The following is a 20,503-nucleotide window of genomic DNA, read 5'->3' as shown; positions in this document are numbered from 1 at the left end:
GCAGGCAGAGAGAGAGAGAGAGAGAGGGAAGCAGGCACCCTGCTGAGCAGAGAGCCCGATGCGGGACTCGATCCCAGGACCCTGAGATCATGACCTGAGCCGAAGGCAGCGGCTTAATCCACTGAGCCACCCAGGCGCCCCAGATAATTGTTTTTAAATTAAGGAATCTATTTTGTCTCTGTCTTGTAAAATTCAGTATAAGTTATATGTATTTGAAGCAATAGTCATCAGATTTTCTGTTCTCAAAAATGGTAGCCAATTCATATCATAGTCATAAAAAATGTGATAAAGGGTTTTCTACTCCTTTTTTCAGTTATAATGAATAGATTAAAATTCCAGTATACCACAACATTTTAGGACAACTCTCTTGACATTATCCAGTTTGATCTTTATTAGCATCATAATACTGATAGTCTTCCATAACATTGAAGGACACGCAGCAGTTTGAAAGTTTGTTTTATTTCTAAGCTTCTATTTTAATTTAAAAGTATTTTTGAGAAATTTGGGTTATTCTGCTGTTAATTTAATTTTATTTATTTTCTATTTCTTATCATTTTTTTAAAGATTTATTTATTTATTTTTAAGAAAGAGAGAGCGAGAGCCTGAGAGCGAGAGTGGGAGGGGCAGAGGGAGAGAGAACCTCAAGGAGAGAGCACAGAGCCCAGCTTGGGGCTTGATCTCACAATCCTGAGATCACAGCCTGAGCTGAAATCAAAAGTTGAACCCTTAACCAACTGTGCCATGTGGGTGCCCCTGCTTTTAATTGTAATAAATGTGCAGATTCTCTAAAAAGATATGAGTGGGGTGCTGGTTGGCTCAGTTGATAGAGCGTGCAACTGTGGTCTCTGGGGTTATGAGTTCAAGCCCCACATTGGATGTAGAAATTACTTTTTTTTTTTAAATGGTTAAAAAAATTAAAATTAAAAAAATTAAAAGATTTGCAAATTTTCTCATGTTAGGTTTGGTAGCATTAAATTTAATTGTAAATTAGCATGCTTCCTAACATTGATATTCAGGTGCCCAGGGAATTTATATGTATTTGTTTAACAGTTTTAAACAAGAAACAAATCCCTTTTAATGTTATAATATTTTCTGAGTACTTTTGGACTTTCTTTCTTGTTTAAGGATATATAGACTAAAGCTTTAAATCCTATTTTCCCACTGGGTAGTGGATTTGCACACTAAGAGGCCTTAAAGTTTTTGACCTCTCCTTAGCTTTATGTAAAGGAGAAAAGAGTCCAGTAAAATGCAGTCCTGTTTAGATGTTATTGCTTCAGTCAGCGTTTTAGTGAAGAAGGGATGATTGGGATAAGTTTTAATATTTTTCCCATGTTAGATAAGGTTTTGTTCATTCATTCAACATGTACTTCTTGAACATGTGCTCCGAGCCAAGCACGTACTACGATTCAGTGATATAACAAATAAAAATCCCTACCCTCGGGAGGTTTACATAATAGTGGGAGGACATTGACATTTGTATAATATATGAAGTGTACAAGCACTGTAAATATTAAGTCAGTTAATCCTCATAACAAGTCGATGGTACAGATGCCATTAGCCCATTTTACGAATTGGAAATTGAAGCTCAGTAAGGTAAACTTGGCGTAGATCACATAACCAGTCAAGTGCTGACTTCTGATGCAAACATTCTGATCCTGGAATCTGTGCTCCTTTTTTTTTTTAGATTTTATTTATTTATTTGACAGAGAGAGACACCTCGAGAGAGGGAACACAAGCAGGGAAAGTGGGAGAGGGAGAAGCAGACTCCCTGCTGAGCAGGGAGCCCGATGTGGGGCTTGATCCCAGGACCCTGGGATCATGACCTGAGCCGAAGGCAGACGCTTAACACCTGAACCACCCAGGCACCCCTAGAATCTGTGCTCTTGACACTATATCTGCTGCCAGTTTTAGGTGTATCATAATTGAGCAAGACAGAAGACCACACGGAGCTGCAGGAGCAGATCAACTCTGATTTCTCAGTTTTCTCCTTCTAATAATACATGCAGGAGGTGGCTTAGATGAGATTTAAGGTCCTTTTCTGCTCTATAATTCTGTGATTTTTTTTTCTTTAATACTTGTAAGAACATAATGTTCTTTTTTTTTTTTTAAGAATTTATTTTATGGGCGCCTGGGTGGCTCAGTGGGTTAAGCCACTGCCTTCGGCTCAGGTCATGATCTCAGGGTCCTGGGATCGAGTCCCGCATCGGGCTCTCTGCTCAGCGGGGGGCCTGCTTCCCTCTCTCTCTCTCTCTCTCTCTCTGCCTGCCTCTCTGCCTACTTGTGATCTCTCTCTGTGAAATAAATAAATAAAATCTTTAAAAAAAAAAAAAATTATTTTATTTATTTTATTTTTTTATTTATTTTATTTTATTTATTTGACAGAGATCACAAGTAGGCAGAGAGGTGGGGGGGGTGTGGGGGGCGGGGAGCAGGCTCCCCGCTGAGCAGTGAGCCTGACTCGGGGCTCAATCCCAGGACCCTGAGATCATGACCTGAGCCGAAGGCAGAGGCTTATCCACTGAGCCACCCAGGCGCCCCCATAAATGTTCTTTAAAATGTGATATTAAATATGTATGAATTTCTTTAGAAGGCATTCTTGACACGCTTGAAATTCTTGACATGCATGATTGGATTCTAAAGGGGGAACAGTTAGAAAGTATATTATTGATGCAGTTGAAAATCTGGATATGGACTATATGTTTTAAAATACTGCATATAAATTAGAAATATTTTCAGTATGTAATTGTATTATGGTTATGCAGAAGAATGATTTTATCCTCAGAGGTAAGTGTGGGGATGACGTGTCATAATATCTGTAATTAACTCTCAAATGGTCAGTGTATGTATGGAGAGAGAGAGAAGGCCAATGTGGCCAAACCAGTGAGTCAAAGTGAGGAGTATAAGGCCGTACATCGTACTGTCCTTATAATTTTCACAAAGATTTTAATTTTTTAAAAATAAAAGATTAGAGGGGCGCCTGGGTGGCTCAGTTGTTGAACATCTGCCTTCGGCTCAGGCATGATCCCAGGCTGCCTGCTCTACCTTTCCCTCTCCCTCTCCTACTCCCCTGCTTGTGTTCCCTCTCTCACTGTCTCTCTCTCTCTCTCTCTGTCAAATAAAATCTTTAAAAAAATAAAATAAAATAAAATATTAGAAACAAAAGGCAGTCTTAAACAATTTGGGTTCTCATCCTATACAGTGTTTTCCTGATTCTGAGGAGATACTGAATATCTTCTTGGTGATCAAAGAGTGTGCACATTCCTAAATTGCTTTCCATAAAGATTATATGAAATTTTACTTCTGTTAGCAACATGCGTCTCCAGAACCTAGACAGGAGTCATTTGGAGACTTGGTTTTCTGAAGATTAAAAATCTCTTCACCTTGTGTTTTTTATAGGGGGATTTTGGCAATTGCTTGGAGCATGGCAGATCCGGAATTGCTGCTGAGCTGCGGAAAAGATGCTAAGATTCTCTGCTCCAACCCTAACACAGGAGAGGTGTGAGGAGGAACCATTTCTCAGACTATAGCTACTATAATACATCTTTTTAAGATTTTATTTATTTATTTGACCGAGAGAGACAGTGAGAGAGGGAGCACAAGCAGGGCGAGTAGGAATGGGATAAGCAGGCTTCCTACTGAGCTGGGAGCCCAATGCGAGGCTCCATCCCAGGACCCCGTGATCATGACCTGAGCCAAAGGCAGCCGCTCAATGACTGAGCCACCCAGGCACCCCACTATCATATATGTTATTGGTAGCTGAATAAGAAATTTTCCATATGGATTCTTTAGTGCATTAGTGTAATTAAGGACATGGAGATAGAGATATGTGCGAAATGTTAATCTAGGAGAGATTTTATCAGGAATATTATTTAACCCTCACCTGTTTCATCCAAGAAAGTCAGCCATTGAAATAGTATATTCGAAATTAGTAATCATTCCCTACCCCCCATTTCTGATAAAAGGTGTTGACCCACACTCAGAAATACTTGGTTTGATTTATTTAATGTGTGATTTCTGGAAATCAGTGTTTTTAAAGCAGGAGTGTTCAAGGTTTGGGTCTTTTTCCTACCTTACCATTCCTGAAGAGCCTCTCTGGTTTTTGGAAATCAGTAGTTGTATATTTTTAATTTCTCTTCCGAACTATACAGCAGGAATATACTTTATGATATTTGTCATATGTTCTATACATAGAAATTTAGATGTGGGAAATTTACTTCTTTTCAATATAAATGTTATATAAATATAACTTAATTGCTTTTAATTACTTTAAATTAATGGGCAAAAAAATCTCTTTAAGTATTTTAAAAATTATTTTTCTCAGTTGAGTGAATGGTTTCCATCTTTTTAGTATTGGGCAAGAGACCATAGATTTTTGTTTTTTAGGTTTTGTTTTTTACTTCACTTTTTTAGAATTTTATGTATTAGGGAGAGCTCACACACCATATGGGGGGGGCAGAAGGAGAGGGAGAAGCAGGCACCCCTCTTTGATAGGTTTTAATCTATAGAAACAACCACTTTTGTTATTTGATTTGTGGCTTTAAGTTTTCTAAAGTTAGGGGAGATAGGAGATAGGAGAAAAAAAAGTAAGTTTTCCCTCATATGTTTGTGGACCAAATAATAAAATCTTGCATTTTATACTGTGCCTTTCCAAGTGAGTTCAAAAACATGGAAATTACTGTTCTAATTTTATCTGTTCTATGATTTGATAAAATGAATTTTGCTTATGATTAGTTGTGTGTGCTTGGACTTTGAAGCCATAAACTTTTAGTACATGCTGGAAATAAAAAGTTTATTAGATTTTTTTATTCAAGTGCAAATTAGGAATAGAGCAGTGATTTAAAGAACATGAATAATGAGTCTTACTGACCAATGTAAACCTTAAAGGTGAGTAAGCTAGGTACCTTTTTACTTAATTCTGTTTTCTTATAAAACAGAACATTTAAAATATCCCACCAAGTCAAAGTTAGTTTGACTTCTTAAAACCATAAAACCGGGGTGCCTGGGTGGCTCAGTCGGTTAAGCATCTGCCTTCAGCTCAGGTCATGATCCCAGGATCCTGAAATCTAGCTCCTAGTCTGGCAGGCTCCTTGCTCAGCAGGGAGTCTGCTTCCCCCTCTCCCTCTGCCCTTCCCCTTGCTCATGCTTGTACCCTTTTTCTCTCTCAAATAAATAAAGTCATTAAAAACAGACATAAAACCTATCCTCCTGTGAGCATCAGTTACCATCACACTGAGTTAGCAATAATTATTACATTGTAAAGGTTTTATATCAACCACTTGTTTACAGTTTTTCTATATTTTTCTCCTTCCAAACTGTTTATGCTGAACCTGTTTCCATTCTGCAGTAAGATAAATGATGTATACATTGTTTTGCTTGACTAAAAACCAAATTTCTCAGTGAATTCTTCCTTCTTGAGGTTATTTTTTAACTGTGGTTTTCAGATAGCCTAAATATGATTGTCTGGATTTGGCAAGCAGAAGGAGTTGGGCAGGAGACTGTTCTCTCTTAGAGTTTTTAACAAGCTGACTCTGATTTGTTCTGGTCGTTCCGATGCATCTGCTACTACCACCTCAATAAAAACAGAAAAACCTTAGTTTTTAATATGTACTTATTCTAAATCTGGTCACAAGTTTGAAGAAGCATTCATTTTTATCGTAACAGCTTACCGTAGTGGACTCCTTTTGTACTTTAAATGAATTTTTACGATTGTTTTTCCTGGTTCAAAAACTTTCTAAAAGGAAGTGTTTCGTTAAGCTGCGCACGTGGATCATACTCATTCTGGTGTTTTGGGTGTCAAGTGGCTATACTGTTTTCTGACCTTTGTTGTCATTGCCTAGGTGTTGTATGAACTTCCCACCAACACACAGTGGTGCTTTGACATTCAGTGGTGTCCCAGAAACCCTGCTGTCTTATCAGCGGCTTCCTTTGATGGGCGGATCAGCGTGTATTCCATCATGGGTGGGAGTGCAGATGGCTTAAGGCAGAAACAAGTCGACAAGGTAATACGAAGTGTTAAGATTTCCAATTATAACACTTGAAAAATACCATCTTATTGTTTAATTGTTTTGAAGATGACTTTACTAATCAGGGCTACTGACTAATTGGATGCTCGTGATAAAAATATTTCATGGGTATGACTTGAAAACATGTAACAATCTCGTATAAGTTACACATTCTCATGTAATTATATTTTTTAGCTTTCATCGTCCTTTGGGAATCTTGATCCCTTTGGCACAGGACAGCCCCTTCCTCCATTACAAATTCCTCAGCAGACGGCTCAGCATAACATAGTGTTGCCTCTGAAGAAGCCACCCAAGTGGACCCGAAGGCCTGTTGGAGCTTCCTTTTCCGTAAGTGCGTTCGTTTCTGCGGTCGGTCAGCGTGGAGGACTTCTCTTGGTAAAGTGCTCTTAGAGGGTCACTCAGGTGGAAGAGGATTGAGATGTGCTTGTAAGTTTTTCTCACTCAAAATGGCTTCTCAGAAAAAATGGGAACTTTTTTTTTTTTTTTTTTTACTTTAAATTGTGGTAAGATATAGACGACATAAAATTTGCCATGTTAACCATTTAGAAATACACAGTTCAGTGGCATTAAGTACATTTACGGTCTCGTGCAACTTTTATGCTGTCCATCCCCTTATTAAACTTCAATCTTTTTTTTCTTTTTTTCTTTGGAGGAGGATATATCTGTGTATTCTTCCTTCCTTTATTCCTTCCTTCTAATTTTTTTTTAATTGCCAATTTCTTTTCTTTTTTATAGTAAAAAAACATGTATCATAGAATTTGCCATTTTAGAGGCGCCTGGGTGGCTCAGTCGTTAAGCGTCTTCCTTCGGCTCAGGTCATGATCTCAGGGTTCTGGGATTGAGCCCCGCATCAGGCTTTCTGCTCGGCGGGGAGCCTGCTTCCCACCCCCGCCTCAACCTGACTACTTGTGATCTCTTTCTGTCAAGCAAATAAATAAAATCTTTTTTAAAAGAAACTTGCCATTTTAACCCTTTTTAAGTGTGCAGTACAGTATGTTAACTGCATACATTTATTGTGCAACAGATCTCCAGAACTTTTTTATCTTGCAAAACTGAAACTCTTTTCCAATTAAAAACAACTGCTCTTTTCCCCTTCTCTAGCCCCTGGTAATCACATTCTACTTTCTGTTTCTGAGTTTAACAACTTTAGATACCTCATATAAATGGAATCCTGTAATAACTGTCTTTTTGTGATTGCTTTGTCTCACATAGCATAAGGTCCTCAAGGGTCAGCCATGTTGCCGTGTAGTTCTAAAAGGCTGAGTAATAGTCTACATTTTCTTTATGCATTAATCCATCAATGGACATGAAGGTTGCTTCCCCTTCTCGCTAGTGTGAATAATGCTGCGGAGAACGTTTGTGCAGTTATGTCTTTGAGACCCTGTTTTCGATTCTTTCGGATATATACACAGAAGTGGGATTACTGGATCTTATGGTAATTCTGTTTTTAATTTTGGGGGGAACCTCCAAACAGTTTCCCATTTTACTGCACCATTTTATACTCCCATCAGCAATGCGCACGGGCTCTAATTTCTCTACATCCTCAGTAACACGTGTTATTTCCTGTTTGTTTAGATAACAGTCATCCTAATGGATATGAAATGATACCTCATTGTGGTTTGATTTGCATTTTCCTGATAAGTAGTGATGTGGAGCGTCTCTTCATGTATCCGTTGCCCATTTGTATGTCATCTTTGGAGAAATGTCTGTTCAAGTCTTTTGCCCATTTTTTTTAAATCAGGTTGTTTGGGAATTTTGTTATTGAGGTGTAGGAGTTTGTTATATATTCTGAATGTTAACTCTTGACCAGTTAAATGATTTGCAAATATTTTTCTCCCATTCTGTATCTTTTTTACTCCGCTGTTTGTTTCCTTTGCTGCACAGAAGCCTCATTTGTCAATTTTTGCTTTTGTTGCCTGCACTTTTGGTGTGACGTCCACATCATTGCCATATTAATGCCCTCGAACTTCAGCTTCGAAAACCCTGGCTGTCCTTACAGACCAGAAAGAAGAGATAAAGGCCTTTCCTAAATATTCTTATTACGCTACTGTTTTTAAGTCTGGCCTAGAACAGTCTATTGTCCAGTGTTGGGTCACATTCTTCATTCAACCTAGAGGTACAAGAAAACTTCATTTGTGCTAATATTAGTAGCTAAAGGGTATTTATTAGTGTGCCAGCCACTGTCCTAAGCATTTTACATATAGTGTAAATCATTAAATTCTCACAACTGCCTATAAAATAGCTACTACTGTTACCCCATGTTGTAATAGAAAGGCACAGAGGAATTAATAACCTGGCTAATCTTACAGTTACAAAGATTTGAGCGCTTCCCCTCCCAGTCTAATCAGATGCCTATTGTACATAACGATGAGAGTGAGTCCCTTGGTAGTAATGCCTAAAACAAAGGTACTAAACTTACATTATTTGGGGCGTCTGGCTGGCTCAGTCAGTAGAGCGTGCAACTCTTGATACTAAGGTCATGAGTTCAAGCCCCACGCTGGGGGGTAGATTTAAGTAGATTACTTAAAAAGATAAAAAATTTTAAAAGCTTATATTACTCATTTTCCCAGTCATCATAACAGAATTTATACACATCGTAGAATTGTGTATATTTAAACCTTTTTCAAAACTGAATGAATGATGTCCTCTGCAGTTACTGTTGAGTGCTTGCCATCATTCTTCTATTAATCAGGCTCTGAAGTTCTCTTTCGACTTCTTCTGTTCATTCCTCAGGTCAGACACTGCTCTCCTTATAAATCTCTTGGGTTTAATTCTTCCTATTACTTGGCTGTTACTCTGCCTAATTCTTCGTCTTCTCACACTGAACTGTTACGTTATTGTAACTTGTCTGTTCCCCTCCAATCTATACTACATCTGTCTAGAGTGATCTTCCTAAAATAGACCTTTGATTATATCACTCATAAATCCATTCTTTGGATTTAATTAATTAATCTTCTCATCCTTCTTGTTTACTTTACTCTGTGTACTCCTGCTTTGGAATCTTTTCTTTTGTTTGTGACTTTCCATTTGTTTTTTACTGAATACTAACCATTCATCCAGTTAGTTCCTTCCTTCCCTAAGTAACTAAAACAATTATTATTAAAAAACTGTGTGCAGGGGCACCTGGGTGGCTCAGGGGGTTAAGCCTCTGCCTTAGGCTCAGGTCCTGATCTCAGGGTCCTAGGATCGAGCCCCGCATCAGTCTCTCTGCTCAGAGGGGAGCCTGCTTCCCCCTTTCTCTCTCCCTACTTGTGATCTCTCTCTCTCTCTCTCTCTCTCTCTCTGTGTCAAATAAATAAAGCCTTTTTAAAAAAAAAGTTATAAAATAAAACTGTTGAACAAGGTTTAAAAGAAAACCAAAAGGTACAGAAAAGATGCCCCAAGATAAGCCTCTTGAGGACAGACTGTCTGTTTCTCAGGTACGTTCCAGTGCCTGAACTGGTCCCTGACAGACAAGAGATGTTCCCTTTGTATTTAAATGTCTTATGAGCGAGAAGTGACCGTCTTTCCGTCCCCATTCACCCTTCTCCTCTGGCCGGTACTGGAGTATTATAAAGCTGTAAATAACACTCTTCTCTCTTACCCGTACGTGTTTAGAACCACGTGAGAGACGGAGATCCAGAACAGCAGTTCTAGTGCGGCCGTAGGCGGGTGCGGAGGCTCTAGCTCAGACGCGCAGCTGCAGCGGCCTCATCACAAGCTAGAACGTAGCCTCTGGAGAGCTGGGCCTTCTGTTTGCCGCTCTGTCCCCAGGGTCAGATTTCGTAAGCGTGTTTGTAGCTTCACCCCTGTATTAGGCGGCCTTACTAACCTAGTTACGGGCAAATCCGGTACCCTCGGCCTTCCCTTGAAGGTGCAGGCAGCCGATCCACGGGGACCGTTGTCTAGGCGGGGAGACAGCTGTAAAAGGAAGTGCCGAGGGGCTGGTGTGAGTAAGCCTGCTGCGTCTCTTCCCCAAAGGGTGCCAGGCAGTCCTCCCCCAGGACAGCGTGAAGGACAGAGAAAGGCTGGCGGGTTTCCTCCTCTGCTAGTTCCTCTTACAGAGAGCAAGGAAAATGCCCTCTGTGGACGTGATTGGTAGAATGTCAGAGGCCCCTCCAGTGTCTTTCAGTTACCAGTGAAGTTTTAGAAGTTTGTGTTGTCTTTAGGATTATCTTTATGAATGTAAATAATTTGCCTGAACATCCGTGTCTCGATTTATCAACTTCATGTAGTACGAATTGAAACTCTTCTGTGCAGTAATGAATTAGTGCACTTATAGACTTCCTTCCAGTTTTTCCAATTTTTTCCCTTTCCAGATTTTTTACTTTTGCCAATTTTTGCAAATCACATTGTTTTTATATTGTTAAGACTTTAAAAAATTTTTTATTGTGTTCAGTACCAATATTTAAGTTTTGTTTTGGTCAATTTGAAAAAATGATGACTAACAAGCAGCACTTACATTATTTTTTTAATGCTCCTTTCTTTTTTCCTTTTTATATGCTTTTCGGTGTAAATTCAGTTAATTGACATGGCATTCACATTATTGTGATTATGTAATGGTGTAATATTATTACCTAGAACCAAGTATGTGAGCCAAGCCTCTTGTGAAATCCTCCTGTGAAACCCAGTTTTGGTCTTGCTTCTGGGGGGTTACATTTTCACCAACTTCCCTAAAACGTGGGGAAACTCAGCAGTTTTGCCCTTCTGTGAAGTCTGTATCCTGTGTGGTATTACCTGCTGCTCATTTAGAGCTTACAAGTGCCTGTTGTATCCAGTTTTATTCTCATGTTAAATTCCTTAAGGAGAGTGCTTAATGCTTTGTTGGTGTTTCAGTTTACGAAAAACAATAATCCTTGTACCAAAATGACTGAGTATAAAGAGCCAGATTTGGTCCTGTGTTTCCTCCTTTACTTGTATTTTTTGGTATGAAGATACTATTCAGATAGTAACTGTTAACTTGCTATGTGCAAGGCAGGTATTGGGTACAAGAATGAAGTAGACACAGAACCACCATCCCTGTGAGTATAGGGGAGGCAGAACTTTGCACCTGCCCTCCTAGAGTTTTCCCCTGGACCTGAGAATTAAATTGATCAAGACAGATTAACAGGGGAAGAGCATACAGACTTTCTGCACACCTGGGCTCCCGTAGGAAATGAAAACACAAGTGGCAAAATCTAAGTGCTTATGTACTAGGTTGGACAAAGGATGGCCGTTGTGGAAAAGCAACTCAAATATTTAGAGAGACTAACAGGAGGTAATGTTATTTAACAACGTCTGTTTGTGCAGGTTTCTTTCCCCCTCTGGTGATGGGAATGTTTCTTCCCCCTGGTGTAGAGAGGGCAGCTGTCACATGGGAGTTTTATCTCCAGCTTTTGGGAAGAAAAGAGGAGGTCAGGATGCCCTTCTTCCCTGCTGTTTTCCAGGTAGTCCTTGGCTAGTCCTCATGCCAGAGGCATATTTTGGAGGGGCATATCCTGCCTCCCTTTAAAGCTTGGAGCCGAGAACAGAGGGTGAGGCAAATACATATAAGCTAGTAGTTGAATCGGAAGAGATCTCTAGTAGGGGCGCCTGGGTGGCTCCGTGGGTTGGGCCTCTGCCTTCAGCTCAGGTCGTGATCTCAGGGTCCTGGGATTGAGCCCCGAGTAGGGCTCCCTGCTCAGCGGGGAGCCTGATCCCCCCCCCACCCCCGCCTGTCTCTCTGCCTACTTGTGATCTCTCTGTCAAATAAATAAATAAATAAAATCTTCAAAAAGAAAGAAAGAAAGAAAGATCTGTAATATATTGACAGCAGCTGAGGTGGAAGAGGTGGCATTTCCCCGGGCCTTGAAGAGAAAGGAAGTTGAGTATGTGCACGTTAGTAAAAGCAAACAGGTGAGAAACTGTGAGGCACAGTAAATAGAACGTTTTCTCTAGAAGGCAGGTGGTGTGGAGAAGAACAGTGATTGGAGGCTGGGGTCAGATCGTGGAGTGCAAGAGACGGTATCAGCTGCTTCTATCCAGAGTGAGAGCTATTTAGGCCGAAGTTCTTTTCCATTAGCAAGTTTTTCGGTAAGCACACTTGTTGGCCGTCTCCTTGTGGTCCAGACTGACTTTGTTCATTGTTCCGTTTCCAGTTCGGAGGCAAACTGGTTACCTTTGAGAACGGCAGAGTGCAGGCCCAGCAGGGAGCTGAGCAGCACCACCACGTGTTCGTCAGTCAGGTCGTCACAGAAGAGGAGTTCCTCAGCCGGTCGGACCAGCTGCAGCAGGTCGTGCAGTCGCAAGGATTTGTCGGTTACTGTCAGAAGAAAATCGAGGCTTCTCAGACTGAGTTTGAAAAAAATGTGTGGTCCTTTTTGAAGGTAAAGTTGAGATTAAAACAGTTTCATTATCTGCAAATTTAACTCTTCCCAATTATATTCTCATTCTGTTCTTAATTAAAGAAATTATTGTAGGCTTGTGATTTCAGGAGCTTTCTGATTTGAGATTAAAGAAATCTTCTGAAGAGCACGTGACCATATTTTTATGTCAAAAGATCTTCCCTCTCTGCTTTGAAGAGCCTAGTATGAAGTACTTTTTTAAGAAGTAAAAAACGACATGATAGTTATATTTAAGTGGGAGATAGTTAACATTCCGCAGACCTATCTTAAAGCTATGACACAGAGCTTAGTTTAATGAAAACGATATATAATTTCTTTAGTAGATCCAGTTATAGAAAATAGGAAAAGAGGGAAAAGCGTAGGGGAGAGAGGTTGGAGGCATTTCTCACTCCTTTTACCGAGTTGCATTTATGACAAGAGGAAATAGAGTTTCTGGTTGGTCATTTTGCCTCCACTGGAGTGTCTGTTTCTTGATACTAAATTTTCCAAAGAGATCTTAAATGCAGTAAGGTTAAATTCTGAAATTACAGAATTTTATATTTTGTAATCATTAATTTTGGGAAGGAGTTTTAGGACATTGAGTGTTCTGTGGAGCATTGCGTTTTGCACTCCTGTAACCATCGGACGTGAGTTCGCTTGTATTTACAGAAATTAGAGTTTAAGGGTAAGCTTTGGGGCGCCTGACTGGCTTATTCAGTAGAGCATTCAACTCTTGATCTCAGGGTCGTGAGTTCAAACCCCGCAGTAGGCATGGAGCTTCCTTAAAAAGTAAAATAAAAGTAAGCTTTATTCGACAAGGGTAATTAATAACTAGTATACTACTATTAAAGAAAACTATATGGGGGAATCTTTCTTACAGTGAGCCTTCTACATAGTAGATATAGAAAGCTTTAGTTGGTAACAATAGACTTTAGTAGACTTTATTTTTTATAATTTCTAATAATTCCACTTGCCATTTGATTGGGTAATTAAAAATCTAAAGACATGTCTTTATTTCAAGATTATGTCTTCTTTAAAGGTAAACTTTGAGGATGATTCTCGGGGAAAATACCTTGAACTTCTAGGATACAGAAAAGAAGACCTAGGAAAGAAGGTAAATTTCTGGGGAAGTTAAAAGGCTGTGCTTAGGCAAGTAAAATATTTATGTAACCTAAATGTTCTTTTTATAAACTTCTATACAGGTAATCTCAAGTCATTCAATAAATATTTAATAAGAATTTGTTTGGTTGCCAGAGTTCCAAGTACATATCATTATATTCCACCTTGTACCTCGGTTTAAAAGCTGCCGGAACCGCCTGGACTCCGGATTCGATTTAAAGAGCTGTGTCGTATCAGGTAGAATTGGGCCTTGAAAGAGAAGAGGCTGTCAACTTCGAACACTGGACATAACACTGAGATTTTTAAGAGGGTGCACAGCCAGTGGCCCTGGGGGAGAAGAGAACAAGGGAGCTGTTAGAGACCACCCCGTGTTCACTACAGCTTCCGCGGTGAAGAGTCAAGTCCTGGTCCAGATGAGCCCAGTTTTTGGCTCTCGCCATCCTTGCCTTTAGTCTGCAACGCAGACTCTGTGCGGTTTGTCCAGCCGACAGATAGCCAGTAAATATTTTGGAACAAGGGTGAATTACTGTACTGAACCTGAATAAGCAAAAGCCCAACTGAGTCACTTAACATTTTAACTTAGAAAAAGATTCCCTTTTAAAAAGAGAGAAAGTCGTCCTCCCGTTGCACAGCCGTATTCTCCCGGAGAAGCATTGTTACTCCTTCCACGGTACTGACGGGAGCAGCCCGACAGCACTCTGCCTCTGGAAACCTTGAAGGAAGTGTTTTAGAGTCTTTGCGTAATTTGTCTTAGCCCTTTGTTGTTCTTGGAAAGCGACTTGAGTTTTCTGTAGCGTCGCCAGTGGCTGCGTGCAGGGCGGGGCGCAGCTGCTTTGTCCTCGGAGCAGTGCCCGTGTGCGGCTGCTTTGTCCTCGGAGCTGAAGGTGGCACCGCACAGCCCCGCGGCTTATTGGCTGTGTCTTGCTCATGCCTTTCGATTTTGTTGTATTTAACTTTATTATTAGTCTGAACTTCTTGTTGCTTTAACTTTTACAAGTTTGTAAGAGGTCGGGGTGAAAGCTTTACTAAATGCCTAACAGCAAAAATGAGGAAATAGAATCTGATTGTCAGAAAACTTCTAATAGCAGTTCCGCAGTGAGTACTTGAAGGAAGTTTTTAAAATTAATTATAGTCATTTAAAAGAAAGTAGAAGAAAATGTGCTTGCTTTGAGGTTAGGTTTGGGTTGAATAGCAGATTCTATTTTCCGTAAACACACCACCCCAATCTGAACTTTGGCGAATTTTTGCCGGTGAAGATGGAGAAGGAGGTGACCATTTGCTCTGTGCCTTGAGCAGAATTCCGTGTAGTAGGCGAGTTGTTGTTTTCATTTCAGATCACTTTGGCCTTGAGCAACGTGGACGGACCAGATGCGGTAAGAAGGCCTTTAAAAATAGCTACTTCCAAAAATTTGTCTGAGGTCATAACACAGAAGGAAATGTAATTTCAGATATGTGCCTGTTTTATTGCTTTACAGTGTAAAAAAAATGCTGATTGTAGGTATTTTAATAAGTGAATTCTCATTTTAAAATAATGTAAGTTTAGCTGGTAGAGAGTATTCCTTTCTCTTGATGATACTTGAATTTTGCAAAAGAGGAAAAACAGTATCAGTGACTGCTCAGATATTTGAGGTTAAGGTCTTTGTTCCTGGGGGACATTTGATAGGGAAAAAGGAAAGGTCTTAGCAGTAGCAGCTCTTTGCTTTTCCTCTAATAGTATTTCTTAAGTCAATATACCCAGGGTTGCTTCTTACGATGAAACTAGCTCTAAATGTTGTTGGTTGGGTCTTTTGTCTGTCTTAGTCACTAATATTCCTTTAATGCTACATTCTTCAACTTCCCTTGTAATTGTTTTGTGTACCAAAGGCTCTTAAAGACTCTGACCAAGTAGCACAGAGTGATGGGGAGGAGAGCCCTGCTGCCAGAGAGCAGCCCTTGGGAAAGGTACTGATTTCTTTCATTTCTCATTACACTGGGATAATATGTGATGCTTGTTTATCTCACATTGAAATATGGAAAATTTGCTTAACTACTGTTCCAAAATGAATTTGGAATATATTGTTTTCTTAGAGATTTTTGGGGTAGGAGCCTATTTACTTGTTTGGGAGAAGGGTTGTCGATGAAATCCTCAGTTCTTTTACCTAGCTTCTGGAGTATGTGATTTAAAATTAAGAGTTGACATGAGATTGACCGAATTTGCTCAAATGGATATCAGCACATCAGAATGAAAAATCTTGCTCAGAAATCCACAGTTCATTGCATGGAAAGCTGATGTCTTTTCTTGACACCTCGTATTTACAGCCTGCTATCAGTGGCAGAGATTTCTAAATTAGTCTTGAACTTTGAATCCAGGTATAGAATTTTTCACTAAATAAACTCTCGTGATTTACTGATTGTCATGAGAAATGTGTCACGAATTATAGTTGACAATTTTTATAACCAGTTAAAAAGAGTCCTTGAACACAGAGTTGTATCATTGATTTTTCTTCCTTTTGCTTTTCTGGGTTTTTTTTTTAACCATTACTAAATAATTTTATACTTTCCTTGCTTTCTAATTATATTTCATCTTGGAAAATTAATTAACAAGTTCTTGTTTCTCATCTCATCTTTGACTTGTTCCTTCTTTCTGATATGGAGATAGCCTGACTATGGATGTTTCTTACAATCCTTAGCGAAGTTATAAGAATAATTCATCAATAAATTTAGACCTTTACAAGATAATTATTAAAGAACACTTCCCATAGAAATAGATCTAATGTTTATTTAACCTGAGAATAAAGAATATGAGTAAAATCTTTATAAAAATTTGAACCAGTTGTGGTAATACCCATACAGAATTGTAGGATACATTCAAGGAATGTACTTTTATCTATGTACAATTAGACTATGTATTAGCAAGTAGAGGACCATTTGGAAATACACTTACAAATTAATAGCAGAATAATAGGTACTTAACAAAACGGTAGTCACCAGTGTGTACTTTCAGAGTATTTTAGAGTAAAATTCTGTTTACCTTGATGATGCTATTTGTTTATGAGACACAGTAGTTTATACATTGAAAATGCTCGGCATGTAATAAACCGTTTTCTCAGCCTTGTATTTCAGAAGTCCATGAATAAGGGTTTATTAATTGTTTCTTCAAAGACAAATTTTAAAAATTGTGGTTAATAAAAAAAAAAGAAAAGGTTTTTTTAGTAAGTTAGTGAATATAATCAGATCAGTGTCTGATTTATTTATTGTGAATTTAATGTGAATAACTTCAGCTCTAAAATTTTTTTTATTTAAGCTTTAAAATTCTAGAATGCTTCTCTTTAGGGAAAGAATTAAGGGTATGGTTATTCCCCTGTAATAGTATTAGTTCATTAAACATTATTTACAGATGATGCTACGCTGTGCCCTGTACTAAAATTCCCCAATCCAAAAATGCCCCAGACTTCGAATACTAGGCACTTGCATTCAAATGTGTAGGTAACACGAGCAGAGAAGATAGGTATTTTATCTCGTGCCAGACAGCTATGTTTTTCTTAAAAATTTCTCTATAATCTCTGATACATTTTAATTTTGTCTTCTTATGAATTTTTATACATAGAAAGCATTTAAACTGTTTGCCAGCAATATGCCTTTCTTATGTTTCTTTTCTTCTAAAGAAAGAAAATATAGAATTTCTTTTTATTCAGTCTTACAGGTAGTCTCAGAAGTTTATAACAGAACTATGTATCTTTTTACCACACCAACCTGCTGTTGCAGGTATGACTAATTTAAGAGAATACAAAATCTGCAATTGAATTTAAGTATATTCATACAGTCTTTTTTTTTCCATATAGTCTTTTATATAGCATTTGTACAAGGGCACCAGGTGGTTTTTTTTTCAAGACTGATTCAATTAACATAAAAAGACCTTATAACTAACCTTAATGATTGGACAGAAATTTTGAGACACACAGGAAATTTTAGATGTATAGCAGCAGGGTTCATTTAAAGTCTAAATATGGTAAAATTAGAAACATGTATTCTGCATGTCTCTAGCTATTCTTACTTGAAGTGTCTAGGAAAACAGCTTCTTCAGTAATTTCTGAGCTACCGGTAGTAGATACGTACCTTAAGGCTTTTTTTAAAACATTATTCCTGATGACCTTGTATTTTATTTATGATTGTATCGTGGGAGTTAATCCTTAGGAAAGTCTTGGATCTGAGAACTTTTCTGGAGTAACTTGGCATGTCATCTAGTCAGTAGGTGAATAGTTATATATAAATCTTGTTTGGCCAGTAAATTATTCCACTTTCATTCTGGCTAAATTGTTGTCCTTGCCATCTCTTCAGTGCATTAAAGAGGGAAAACAAGAATCTGAATTTCTACCATCAGCAGGAGAAACATTTAACATCTGCCTCAGTGGGGGTAAGTACTTGTTCCATTTTGGTTTTTAGCAATCTGAAAGCAAGTAATCCCTAAGTTTAGGTTACAGATGTTTTATCCCAAGTGGTAGAGGGTTGAAAAGAAGATTATTTAGTGTATTTAGGTCTGTAATCGGTCTCTTGGAGCTACGTTCGGACAGCTCTGTGACGAAAGAACCGTGTGGCGGCCTCCATTACTCCCGCGCAAAAGTCTGATTTCACTTACATGCAGCTCAGTATATTTCCATAGACCTCAGAAACTTTTGTTAGAAATTAATCCACTGGTAATATTCAGAAATTAGCATAGCTTTCTCCCTTTGTGTGTGCATGCCAAAACTGATATATGTAGGATTTTCTCTTGTAACAAAAACTTTATTTAACTTGGGTGTATTATTTCCTCATTGCAGATATTGACGGCCTAATTACTCAGGCATTGCTGACGGGTAACTTTGAGAGCGCTGTTGACCTTTGTTTACATGACAACCGCATGGCCGATGCCATCATACTGGCTATAGCAGGTGGACAAGAACTCCTGGCTCAAACGCAGAAAAAATACTTCGCAAAATCCCAGAGCAAAATTACCAGGGTATGTTACTTTAAAAGTAGATAAACTATAACACTTACCTAATTATAAAAGCAATACAGCCTTACTAAAGATAACTGAAATGCAGAAAACAGTGAAAACAGTCAAGAGCAAAAAAGACCCACTCATAGTTCCTTGCACCAGGAATAGTTATTGTTGACAGTTTGGCACTGTTACTGTTTTTATTTTTTGTACTTTGTGTATGTAACTTTTTAAACGAAAAGTACTTTTCATTTTTTTATTGTGGAAAAGTTGGAATATAGAAAAATTTAAAGATAAAAATGTTAATTTTAAAATTCTGATTCTTCCATCAAATTGGTATATATCCTTTGAACCTCTTTCTATGTATTTGTAGAATTTTTAAAAACAGGATCAGGACCACATATGTGTGTATGTGTGTAGTTTTGCTTGCAGATATTGCCACTCACATTGTAAATGGTTTACCATGTCATTCAAAATTCTTATAAAAAATTTTTATGGCTCTATAATGTTTTTTAATAAGTATATATTATTTCTCTTTGTTTAGGCAGTTTCTCATAACAAAGATAAAGAGATTTTCTGTGATTTCTAATTGTTGAATGAGGCTGTAAGTCCTAGGGAAGGAATTTTTAGTGCAGAGAATCTGAATATTCTCAAGGCCCTGCTTAATGTTGCTGGATGTATTTCCGTGACAGTCACCTGGTGTTCGGTCCCGCCAGGACTGGTTGCTGCCAGCCTCTGCTGCCTTACCTCATGTCCCGACCTCCCTTATCTTCAGCCACACCATCTGCCGCTCATTTCCTCGGACACCCTATGTGCCCCTTTCCCCCTTGGGACTTTTTACCTTGTGTTCCCTTGCCCTGGAATGTCGTTTTTTTTTCTTTGCTTTTTTTTCTGTTTGTTTGCTATAAATTCTAGTAGTTAGTATACGATGCGATACCAGTCTCGGGACTTGGTGCTTCCACACAGCCCCGGTGCACTTCATCATCCCCACCACCCATTTGCCCATTCCTCCCATCTGCCTGCCTTCTGGTGACCAGCAGTTTGTTCTCTGTCATTGAGAGCCTCTTGGTTTGACACCCCTCCCCATTTTTCTTCCCCTTTGCTTATTTGTTTTGTTTCTTAAATTTCACATATGAGTGAAACCCTGCGGTATTTGTCTTTCTCTGACTTGTTCTGCACAACATAATACTCCTCAGTTCCGTCCCCATCAGTGCACCGGGCAAGATTTCATTCGTTTGAGTGGCTGAGTCGTCTTCCGTTGTGTGTGTAGTCTACCCTTTCTTTATCCCACCACCCGTCAGTGGACAGTTGGGCTCTTTCCATGATTTGGCTGTTGTGGGTAATGCTGCTAAAATGTCAGGGTGCATTTCTCCTTTCAAATCAAAATTTTTGTATCTTTGGGTAAATACCCAGTAGTGCCGTTGCCGGGTCGTAGGGTAGCCCTATTTTCACCTTTCTCAGGAACCTCCATGCTGGTTTCCAGAGTAGCTGCACCAGCGGACATTCCCGCCCAGTGTGGAGGGTCCCCTTTCTCCGCATCCTCGCCAACACCTGTTGTTTGCTGTGTTGTTAATTTTAGCCCTTCTGACTGGTGTGAGGTGGGATCTCACTATGGTTTTGATTTGTATTTCCCTGGTGATGAGTGATGTGTGGAGCATCTTTTCATGTGTCTGTGGGACATCTGGATGTCTTCTTTGGGAAAACGTCTGTTCATATCTTCTGCCCTTTTTTTAATTGGATTATTTTGGGGGAGTTGGTGAGCTATATCAGTTCTTTATATATTTTGGGTACGAACCCTTTATCAGATATGTCATTTGCAAGTATCTTCTCCTATTCCATAGGTTGCCTTTCAGTTTTGTTGATTGTCCTTTGCTGTGCAGAAGGTTTTTATTTTGGTGGAGTCCCAGTAGTTTATTTCTGCTTTTGTTTCTCTTGCCTCAGGAGACAAATGTAGAAAGAAGTTGCTGCAGTCTATGTCAACAGGGTTACAGCTTGTGTTCTCCTTAGGATTTTTATGGTTTCCTGCCTTATATTGAGGTCTTTCATCCATTTTGAATTTATTTTTGTGTGTGGTGTAAAAATGTGGC

At 39.0% G+C, this 20,503-nt stretch overlaps 1 protein-coding gene across 24 annotated transcripts in view; it reads left to right on the top strand.

Annotated features, from left to right (window-relative positions):
• The window catches only part of SEC31A (SEC31 homolog A, COPII coat complex component), a 78,871-nt gene that overhangs the window by 19,116 nt on the left and 39,252 nt on the right, over window positions 1-20,503 (top strand). For 10 of the 24 annotated variants that reach the window (XM_047719694.1, XM_047719695.1, XM_047719710.1 and 7 more), the window contains 9 exons: window positions 3,397-3,496; window positions 5,838-5,999; window positions 6,198-6,350; window positions 12,119-12,346; window positions 13,383-13,457; window positions 14,797-14,835; window positions 15,326-15,403; window positions 17,780-17,855; window positions 18,259-18,437. In XM_047719694.1, coding sequence (XP_047575650.1) covers window positions 3,397-3,496; window positions 5,838-5,999; window positions 6,198-6,350; window positions 12,119-12,346; window positions 13,383-13,457; window positions 14,797-14,835; window positions 15,326-15,403; window positions 17,780-17,855; window positions 18,259-18,437 — 1,090 coding nt within the window. The remainder of the gene's footprint in view (window positions 1-3,396; window positions 3,497-5,837; window positions 6,000-6,197; window positions 6,351-12,118; window positions 12,347-13,382; window positions 13,458-14,796; window positions 14,836-15,325; window positions 15,404-17,779; window positions 17,856-18,258; window positions 18,438-20,503) is intronic. The other 14 variants (XM_047719713.1, XM_047719708.1, XM_047719706.1 and 11 more) reach the window with 2 other exon arrangements.

This window comes from Lutra lutra, chromosome 2 (assembly GCF_902655055.1).
Source record: "Lutra lutra chromosome 2, mLutLut1.2, whole genome shotgun sequence".
Lineage (NCBI taxonomy): Eukaryota > Metazoa > Chordata > Mammalia > Carnivora > Mustelidae > Lutra > Lutra lutra.
This window is presented reverse-complemented; position numbering and strand designations above follow the sequence as displayed.